The following is an 11342-nucleotide window of genomic DNA, read 5'->3' on the forward strand; positions in this document are numbered from 1 at the left end:
AGTCATGCTTTGCTAGACTTCAAAGAGCATAAACTTGATGCAAATGAGTCTGCTATGCAATATTGGAAGGCTGTATTCAGTCTAAAGACAGTCGCTGGAGATGCTATGTTTACAGAAATACAAAAAGTGTTTAACTTACTTTTTATACTGCCATTTTCAAAATTCATCTGTCGAACGAATATTCAGTGAACTGAAGCATTGCAAAACCAATGACAGAAACAAATTGAAAAACAGAAACAGTCGTTTCATTGATGGGTACAAGGGAAGGAATCCGAAATAGCGGTGGATGTGTTTAAATTTGAAACCTACCAAGGAAATGCTCACAAGAAATATATGGCAATAAGAAATTAGGCCTTATTATTATTATTTGGCTTTTAAAAAACTAAAACTGTGTTAATATAGCCAAATATATTGTGATTCATATTTTTGGTCATCAAGTGATATATTGTGAAATATAAATTTTGTGTGTATATTATATATATATATATATTTATATATAAATAAATATTTGAACCTGAGTTATAGAGTAGGCTAAACACTCATGGTAATGCTAGCCTTCTAAGGTTTTTAATTTCAAGACTATGTGTGCCTAGCACTTTGCCTGACATTAAAAAATTGTGGTTAACACATTTAAAAACAGTGATCTAGTGTTAATTTTTTCCATAAAGCTACAAGTTGAGTTAAAGGAAAAAAGTGGATTTTTTAGAACAACACATAACAGTTCATGTGAATTTATCATACAAATTTATTAAACTGTACATCAGTAAACAACCTATTTTGGAGGTAGGATATCATGAAAGAGTGTTGTAAGTATTTTTGCTTAACCTTGCATGTTTGGTTTTGGTAGGCCTTTCCTAAAATAATACTTTGTAGGCCTATAGTATGTTCAAACCTAAAGCCTGTGCTTAGCTGGTTGACAGTGAGATTTTAGAAGTCATTTACATATTATATTCCTTTACTCCTTCTTTGAATCACAGCAGGATTGCATGATTAATGTCTGCTTTATCAGTTTACAAGTTTTCTATTTAAAAACTTTGGCATGGATCCAAGCTCATTGAAAGTTAAATTTGTTTTTCTGAAACTAACTTTTTCATGCAAATTGTCTCTGTAAAAAAAGTAAAAAGTTTAATTTTTTTACAATATAAGTTATGATATTATGCTCTAAAATCAACCATATTCAATGCAATAAAAAATCCTGCTCGTTAAGCCAATTTAAGAGTGTCTAACCTAGAAAACCTGGAAAAGTCAGGGAATTTTATATGTTCAGTTTGGTAGACACCCTGCATTTACAAATATAGACTGTCATACGATGTCGATAACACACTTTAGTAGCCTAAATATACTTTTAAAGCAAGGTGGTAATTTGGGCTCATAGGTGGTATTTTTTTCAGGTACTGGTGGGAATTTTCCAAAAGATGGATTGGCAACACTGCTATTGTGGTTCCATGCCCATATGGTAGCAGAACCAGCTACATTTTGGTAGCTAAGAAAGAAAGAAAGAAAGAAAAAGGTTCAGATTTGTGTTGTGGGCTGTCGTCGGTTGGTCCAGTAATTTTGTTTCTTTTTCTTCTTCGTTATAAGCAGTTTTGTGGTGTTAATGATTTCTCTTAGGATTAATAGTAAATAAGTTAGTGAAGTGACGATATTATTTATTAAAAATAGTTTAAGTTGAATGTAAAGTTTGTTATTCATGGCTACCTCAAAGTCAGCTAACACCTACAACAGACAGAATTGGGAAGATGCAGTGAGTGTTTCTGAAATTTTATTATTCCGTTGATTGTAATTCTAATTGACTATAATTATTAGATTTATTCCTTAATTTTATTTAGTTCTAATTTTAGTTTTGTGGTAGAAGAAACTCATAAAGAGGAATAAGAATAACGATTAGTCTTACGTCATGGAATAAAAAACGTATTGCATGAAAATTAACCTCACTTATTTTGAAGATTCCTAATAGGCTTGCATGTTTAGTCCAAATCACCATATCTTTTTAAAAATAGTTATATATTTCATATGTAGGGGCAATTATAATTGTTTTACAGGAAGCTGTATGTATTTCATATAAAACAACATAACCTATATTCTGTTGTGTTGTGATAAGCACAACCTCTTTGTCTGTGATGAACTATTTTGTTGTTTTGTTATGAAACTTTCATCAGCAAAAAGTCTTTCATAATTCAATGAAGTTTATTAAAGTGAAAAACATTTTGGCACTTTTTCAATAAATTCATCAAATGAAAATTTCTGAAATATAGGCCCACCCTTAATGTGTGTTTTTTTTTTTTTATTAAACTGCACAGTTTAGGATTTTGCGGCATTGTATTAAACTACATCCCTTTATTTTAAACAACTTTTTTGAATTTGAATTGGATGCTTTATTGATTATTATGATCTAGGTGGTATTATCACTGTTATTTCAGAGCGGTCCACTGATCAGTTTGGAATGAGCTAAATCCTTGTCCATGTCATGATCATGGTTCATATGATTGTAATAATCTCCTTCACATGTTCCTGTAGATTATGCAAGAGAAACCTCATTTCACCATCTGTGTAACAGCATTATGGCCCTCTCTAGCCTTTTTCTATTTTCTTTTAAAAGCCTTAAAGGCTGTCGTCATATGAAGGGATAATTAATACAGGGTTTGTCCGGAAAGTAATAGGACTGAGTCAATTAAAAAAAATGTATTGAGCAAATCGTTACAATTCTTTAAAAACTTTCAAGATAGGCTCCTTCTGCGTCGATGCAGCGCTGCCAGCGCGATTTCCAAGCATTGAAGGCGTCACAGAAGCCATTCTCCGGAATAGCCTTGAGAGCCGCGGTACAAGCTGCTTATATCTCCTCTGTCGTCTCAAAATGCTTGCCTTTTTAGGCGAGAAAACAAAAAAAGTCTGGGGGGGGCCACATCTGGGCTGTAGGGCGGCTGTGGAAGAGTTGGGATGCCGGCCTTGGTCAGGTAGCTATTCACAAGAAAGACAGTGTGAGCCGCAATTTCTGGTCGCCAGTGAGCACTTTTGGGACCATCTTCGCACACACTTTGCGCATGTTCAAATGCTCCGTCACAATTTCATGAACGACAGATTTCGGTAAATGTAACATCTGGGCAATTAAATGAATACTTAGTCGACAGTCTGAGTTCAAAACTTTGCGCACACGAGTCACATTGTCGGTGTTTGTCGAAGTCGAAGGTCTTCCAGCAAGGTCTTCATCAGCGACCTCTTCCCGGCCCTCCAAAAAGGCCTGGTGCCACCGAAACACACCACTTCTTGCTAAAGCAACATCTAGGTAAGCCTGCTTGATTATATCAAATGTCTCTGCTGCAGATTTACCGAGTTTCACACTGAATCTAATCGTGTACCTCTTCTCTAACGAACGCTGCATTTTCAGCTTGCACCACTCACAAAAACACGTCACTTGAAAATGCCTGTTCTGACTCTTCAGGTGCTCGGAGACAACTGACCAGCCGCTTGTTCGTTAGCTAGGAACACCCTCTACCGAATTCAGTCGTTGCGCGCGCACGCTCCGAAGTACAGTCTCGGCAAAAGAAAATCAGTCCTATTACTTTCCGGACAAACCCTGTATGTAAGATTCACACTAGGAAAGTCCTCTGCTCATATGCTCGTTTTATACTGGGTAAATTGTTAATCCTTTCCATTCTAATGTCATCAGTTTCAATAACAATGTTCTTATTGTTTTCAGTTTTTTTTTCACTGAAAACCTACTGAGGCTAATATTTTTCAAAGATTACTCAACCCCAAACCCATCTCATAGGCCTAATTAATGTTGAACATGTGTTTTACAATGTAAGAGTTATAAGCCAACTGTCACTTTTGACATTCATGGTTGGTCCTTCTAACGATACGTTTGTTAAAGTTATATAGTTAAATTATTTTATTTTTTCTGTTGTAAGTTTCAGGAGTTGTGAGGGGTTCTGTTGTAACTTTGCCCTTCAGCAGAAGCATCCATGCCATGATTTTATTTTCAAAGTTAATTTCCTCAGTCATTGTCTTTGAAACACCAAAAGCAGCAGCAAAAAATCACAAGTATGAGTGAATAACTCAATTCGTAACTAATGAAATTGACTATTTACTCAATCTTAATATTAAACAACAGGTTACATACTAGATCGAGTAACCCACCTGTATGCAATTGCATGCATATGACACTTAAATCAATACTAACTTAGACAGAGAGTGTCTTTTAGAGAAGATAAACACATGATGAGTATACAGATTGCAACGGGCCAAACAGTCTGAGAATGTTCACAGAACAGTTCTTACATCAGGTGATCCACCTGTCCCCTGCAACAAACCGCTCGGCTGACTAGGGCCAAACCTTCAGCATGCGATCTGTAGACCTACAGTATAGTAATTTCTTACCAATTACATACAAATTGACCTGATGTAATTTTGTTTCAGGAATTCCCAATTCTGTGCCAGACATGTCTTGGAGATAATCCGTACATCAGAATGGTGAGAATTAGACCGAACAAACATTAATCTTAAATAACTTTTTGATGAATTAGTACAGTAATACCAAGTCAAATATGTAAGATTACCTAGTCTAGTACTGTTACAAAATGAGGATTGTTATGATTTAGTTTAATCCATGACTAAAAAATTAACAGGTGAAGCACATTATTAACTTTATTCATTTTGATTATTTCTCTAGGTTGTATAACATGTTTTTAAATTTTTTGTTTTCATAACATTTTTTAAATTAAAATTATTGTCTATGGTATTTAGTTGTTTTAGTAGATAAATCAAACAAAGTGTTTAAAATTATGTGACTCCTCATTGATCTTTCACAGGCACTTTAATCACTAAAAATCCCAATATCTTTAGTGGCAACAATTTAATATCTTTGGAGTTCTAACATATTTGCTACCTACTACCTTTATTTTACTTTTAAAACAGACTAATTTTTTGTATTTATGATAAAATGATTTTTACTACAGATCAAAATTATATATGCACATATGCATGATGTTCTGCACGTATACTACAGCATGATGTAACACATATGTTATATACACGCTTTCTGTTATTAAATAGGTTTTATCAGTCGGTCTATTTTTTTGTCCTCATTATTGGGAATGTGTCACATATATAAGTACATTTCTTTTTCCCAATATAGGTCTCTTTGTTTTTATTGGCGGATTGTATTAATAAACGTGCTTTTCTGTTATAGTATTTATAAAATTTGTTAGTAAGGAACAAAAAAATGTACTCATCTTTTGGTTTTGATTTATTCACAATAATTTTCATGTTTACTCCTTATTATGGCTATTACTTTACTTTTACTCAGTAGGCCTGTCTATATCTCCTGTGTGTTTAACTTATAACATAAACATGTTTCTATGTCTTTATTACGTACTATTACAAATGTGTAACAGTTTGGAAAAAAGACATTTTTTACACAATCACAGATTTATGAAGGTTAAACTTCAACAGATTATTATAAGTAGACAGTTCTAATTTAAATTAATAGTGACAGAGAAACAACCTTAAGAAGATCTCAACAAAAATTGCAGTGCCACATTACATCTGCTATGTGGCTTTTAAGGCTTAAAAATTATAACAAAATGATTTCTAGATCCTTAATTGAGTCAGACTGGTTTAACAACTACCCCTCCAGTTGGTAGCCAATATTATAGGATATGCTGAACAGTGGGATGATGCAATGGTAGATTTGGAAGTGTTGATGCCATGCCAATCATTCTGCAGACACCGGACTTTCTCCCTGCCCTAGGTAAATTCCTGGTTGATGGGACTTTGTGTCATTTTATAAATTATTTAATAAACTTTAAAGAGTTTAATATTAATCGGTAATGTCTGCGCACTTTTTTAACAAAAAATTAAAAATTTTATTTCTATACAGGAAGTACTGGATGGATTACGTCTATATACATACCAAACTTGGTAAAAGTTAGTCAATTCATCAGGTCATGAATAATTTTTACTGAACCAAATATTTGAAGTTTTGCAAAATTACAATATTTTTTCATATTACGTACTACGTTTGGCGAAAAGGATCCGTAGTAAATTTGTAACATGAAAAACATTTTTAATTTTAAAAGTTATTTTTTCTAATATAAAAAAATCCTATTTGATCAGTTATATTAACTTGTATTCTTCTGCAATATGTAATGTTAACAGTGTATTCCTTTGTTTTAGACCAAAGAAAAATATGGCAAGGAATGCAAGATTTGTTCAAGACCTTTTACAGTTTTTCGATGGTGTCCAGGTGCAAGGATGCGCTTTAAAAAGACCGAAGTCTGTCAGACATGTTCTCGACTTAAAAAATGTTTGCCAGACTTGTCTTTTGGATCTGGAGTATGGACTGCCCATACAAGTGCGTGACACAGCGCTGCGCATCAAGGATGATCTCCCGAGGTCTGAGGTCAACAAGGAGTATTACATACAAAACATGGATAATGAGGTAACATGTTCCAGCAATATAAGTTATTATTAATAAATTATAGAATGTAAAATACGAGGGAGAAAACATCTAATAGTGCTATATATGTATATAAAATAATATAGGTATCTTTATTTTGTTGTTTATTTGGTTCAAATGCAGAAAATATTGACAAAGGTAGCTATTACATGGTTTTCAATTTCTTTCCAAGTGTTGTAAAATATGTGTTTTTCAATTAAAAATCATAACAAATTTGTGATTACTTAGAGTTATAGTATTCAGTAAAATAAGTATTTTTGGCTCTTGAATCTTTTTTAAATGTGTTTTTCTAAGATAAAATGGATTTCTTTTTTATGTAAGTAAGTGATGTATTATAAATTTCATATTTTTATTCGTTTCATGTAATATTTTTGGAGCTAAAGAATTTAGTCTTGTACAAAACATCATTAATTTTTAAAATAAAATAAGTTATTACCTGTAAGTTCCAAAAAAATAAGGAACTTACAAGCAATGATATAAAAAGTGCACTATGGCCTGAAATGGATCCAGAAAATTTAAGTTTTGTTGTGCCCAAAGGGTTAAAATTGTTATGGAAACAATAACATAATTTATTACTCCATAACAAGTTTATTACTGTGTATTAATTATATTTTATTTTTTAATGCTGATATTTATAACTTATGGCCATCCAGACCTAGTCTTAGATGGTCACATCAGAATCAGTAATTGCTTTATTCATAAGTTTGTATAACAGTGAATAGTGTGTCTTGAATACTAATACTATGAATTTGTTATACAACTAAGGCTAAAACAATGTTTGCATTTTTTTAGGTAATACAATTTCATTTAAATTCAAATTAGATGCCGCGATATATAAGGGGATACCATACAATATATTTTGAGTGCACAAGGACAAAATAAATTTGTTTAATTGTGATTTCATCACAGGATCATTGCCATGTGAAATCAACCAATGGTCTGGACCTTGACCTCTCAGATTTTTTGTAAAAGAATTGTACCTACCCAGACTAGATAAAATGCTAAATTTGACATTTTTCTGCCTTGTGGTTTTTGAGTGACAGGCTTTTTTAAAAATTCACAAAAAGGCAGTTTTTGGTCATGACTCACTTTTTTCTGAACAGCGTAGCTAAAAAACTAAAGCTAAAGAGATGAAATCTATGGCTTTCTGTTCCATTGAAATGCTTTAATTTTAATTTTGTTTTAAATTTAAGTTCAGGGTATGCAAATTTAAAAATTGTTGAATATTGGATAATTCGATAATTGCTAATAATTCAATTTCTTCCTGGAAATTACCTGGTATTTTCATATCTGCATTCAAAAATAAGTTATTTTGAGGAACAGCAGACAAACCGTATAGGACTCCTTTAATGTAAAATAAGAGAATGGAAAAGAAGAGGACCAAGAATTCATCCTTGTGGAACTCCTGCAACGCATTGCTGTAAGGATGCATGTTCTATTGTAGTTCAAAATATTGGTTCTCAGAAAAATGTTTCAACTGTAATTCTACAGTAATTAATTTTGTGATGTTTACAGCTGGGCAAGGTTGATAGTACAACCCCGGCCGGCACTATTGGAAAGACGCAGGCTGCCAGTGACATGCTGATGAAGTTGGCTCGGACCACTCCGTACTACAAGCGTAACAGGCCTCACATCTGTTCCTTCTGGGTAAAGGGCGAGTGTCGGAGAGGAGAAGAGTGTCCTTATCGTCACGAGAAGCCTACAGATCCTGACGATCCCCTGGCTGACCAGAACATCAAGGACAGGTATTTAGACATCATTACATCATATTTTATGCCTTGGCTTTAATCTTTTTTTGATAAGAAATTTAATGGAAACATCATTGAAAGGTTACAATAATATGTAACTCGCTGAAGATGAAGGTTACTTCAGATATAATGATTCCTTTTATCTGAAGTATGTTCAGGAAGGTGCCTTTTATGGTAAAGTAAGTTCTATTGACAAAAATGTAAAAATACAAATTTTTGGACATAACAAATGTATTTTTTTTTTAGATTAATCCGAAAATATAAAAATTAACAATAATACAAAGTTTTCCTTAAAAACTATTTAAATATATTTAAAACAACAAAACGAACATAAACTAACATTTATAGTTTTTGTCAAACTTGCCAATTATGAGTTAACACTAATTTAATACTTAAAACGTTAGGTTTGCATGTAAAATAATTTAAATGAAAATACATTTTAATTTTGTAATTAACATAAACCTATATTAATTAGCACTGTGTTTTTTATGTAGTTTTTTGTCAAACGTGTAGCGTAGGAGGGCTATATTAAAAATCCAAATTTTAATTAAAATCTAAAAAGCACAACCAAGTATTACTGCTGATTTTCAAGCAGAAGTGTCAGTTTTAGACCATATTATAATTATAATTAGATTTACAATGCAAGTTGTGTTATAAACTATTATGCCAATGGGTTAAAAATGCAAACCAGTATGTATAAATCACAGTGAAACAATGTAATAGTATGCTTATGCCTCTGACATATTAACGTAACATGGTTTTCTTTTTCAGATATTACGGAGTAAATGATCCAGTGGCTGAAAAACTTATGAGGAGAGCTTCTGCTATGCCTAAGCTAGAGGTTCCGGAAGACAAAAGTATCACAACCCTTTATATCGGTAACCTAGGAGAAAGAATTGGAGAAAAAGAATTAAGGTGGGTTTTTATTTTACTTGGAAACAAAAGTTATATTTCAAAAATATGTGCTTAACTAATCACCTGTACACATTTCCTTTATTTTAAACACTTCAGGATCAACAAGTGATCTACCGCCTCCTTGTCCAGTATTTGTAACTTCTCATAATCGGACAGAATACATTTTATACTTAGTATTTGTTGATCAAATCCAATATCATTCTCTGCATTCATTTCTCATACAATATGACTTGTGTTTACTCTATGCCAAGGTATTGAAACTGTGGTATGTTGTCTGATTTTGTTCAGTTACTCAAGAGTTCAAGTTTGTCCAAAAATGTTTAGTTTGTCCCCATTTCTGTCACCGGCGTAGTAGAAGCATGCTGGACCTTTAACCCAGAGGTCCGTGGATCGGAACACGGTCTGCTACCATTATTGTAACATGAGGAGGTTTTATTTATCTATCAAATTTAAAATCCAAATTTGTTAAAAGTTAATTTATCTTAAAAGGGTTATTAATTTTATTAAAAATTAATATCGTTTTATGTTTCTAAAGTGTGTTAATGTAATACATGTTAATAGTTTAGTGTATTTTATTTGTCCTTTACAGCCTTAAAGAAATTATAACTCAGTATGTATGGAAAGGATATAGCAGAATATAATATGTCACTATATTTTATTTAATATTGATTTTAAGTTTGTTGTCAAATGTATTTCTCTAATTTTCGAGATCATTAAGTTAGTAGTGAAAGAAAACCTTTTACATGGATATAAATAATAGACATTTTAACAGAAATGCATACAAATAAGGTAAGACTGAAAAGATTGTACTAATCTGGGTGCGTTTTGTTACAGGGATCACTTTTATCAATACGGAGAGATAAGGAGTATAACTCACGTTGCCCGCCAGCAATGTGCCTTCATTCAGTTCACACAGCGGTCGGCAGCTGAGTTAGCTGCAGAGAGAACTTTTAACAAACTGATTCTGGGCGGACGTCGCATGAACATCAAGTGGGGACGCTCACAAGGGCGACAGAACTCTTCGTCTTCTGCTGCGGACAATGCAGAGATCCTGGAACCAGTTCCTGGGCTGCCGGGTGCCTTACCCCCTCCACCGACCGATTTACAAGACAATTTTTTCAATTTGGCCCAATCGGAAATCATTCCTCACCCTCCCCCTCCACCTTTTCTCCCCCCTCCGATGCTTCCCCTTCCTCCGATGCCCCGTCCTCCCACTGGGTTACGTCCTGCAGGGCCACCCCCTCCTTTCTTCTTCCCTCCTCATATGCGTTTACCGCTTCGGGCTCCTATATTTGCCCCACAGCCGCCGCTCTGCCCGCCTGGGACGGCACCGCCCCTTCCGCCTGAGCCGACTCCTCTGGCCCCTCCTGGCACGATACCTATACACTATCCATCTCAGGATCCATCCCGCCTGGGAGCGCCTCAGAAGAGTTCCGTTGAATAGTTGTAAACAAAATTCACTGTGAACTGGCAAATCTAAAATGTAAGTGTGACATCAATAAATGAATCAATTCTCTTCATCAATATACTTGTGTATTATTCTCCCACTATTATATTTGTTGCACTTGAGCATGTTAACGTATATTGATGTTCAAACGTTATTACACCATACATTAGTAAATAAAAACTAATATGACCAACATTTAGTTGCAAATTTTGTTGGAAAGAAAAGGACGTAAAATTAGTAATTTATTTATTAATAAGGCTTTAAATATATTATGTCAAGTTTCAATTTTAACATTATTTCATAAATATAGGTTGTTCCTTTTTAGTACCAATGTCCGGGTAACTGGACGTTTCTTAAGAACTTGTGTAAAATAGAATTTGGTTATTTTTATTTTAAGGAGATTTTTGAGTTTACAATGTTAATATACATACAAGGGCTATTCAGAAAGTAAGGAATGTTTCCACCTGACATGAACGAGACGAGTGAACATCCAACCATTGGGACTGACGATCTGGTCACCAGAGTTGACGTAAACATTCGTGAAAACCGCGGTTTCATAATAACCGACCTTTTTATTGATTTTCTGAAGCATGGTGCAACAATAAACTATTGAACTTGTTCAACTGGGAAGTTTTTCCTTATCCTCCCTACAGTCCTTATCTTGCACAAGTGATTTTCACTTGTTCCCAAAAATAAACACCTGGCTAGCAACACAGCGTTTAGACAACGATGAGGAGCTTCAGGTCCATGTCACTGACATCACAGGTGGCAGAAT

The 11342-nt window shown here is 33.8% G+C and overlaps 1 protein-coding gene across 1 annotated transcript; it reads left to right on the plus strand.

The window, feature by feature from the left end:
- Positions 1 to 1515: 1515 nt before the first annotated feature.
- On the plus strand, positions 1516 to 10644 carry LOC124363301 (pre-mRNA-splicing factor RBM22). The gene is given in 7 exon segments (XM_046818529.1): positions 1516 to 1744; positions 4417 to 4470; positions 6175 to 6294; positions 6296 to 6439; positions 7973 to 8202; positions 8977 to 9120; positions 9955 to 10644. Coding segments are annotated over 7 exon segments (1356 nt in total). The 5' UTR covers positions 1516 to 1690; the 3' UTR covers positions 10565 to 10644.
- The last annotated feature ends 698 nt before the right edge of the window (positions 10645 to 11342 follow it).

The sequence above is a fragment of the Homalodisca vitripennis genome, chromosome 5 (genome assembly GCF_021130785.1).
Source record: "Homalodisca vitripennis isolate AUS2020 chromosome 5, UT_GWSS_2.1, whole genome shotgun sequence".
Classification (NCBI taxonomy): Eukaryota; Metazoa; Arthropoda; class Insecta; order Hemiptera; family Cicadellidae; genus Homalodisca; species Homalodisca vitripennis.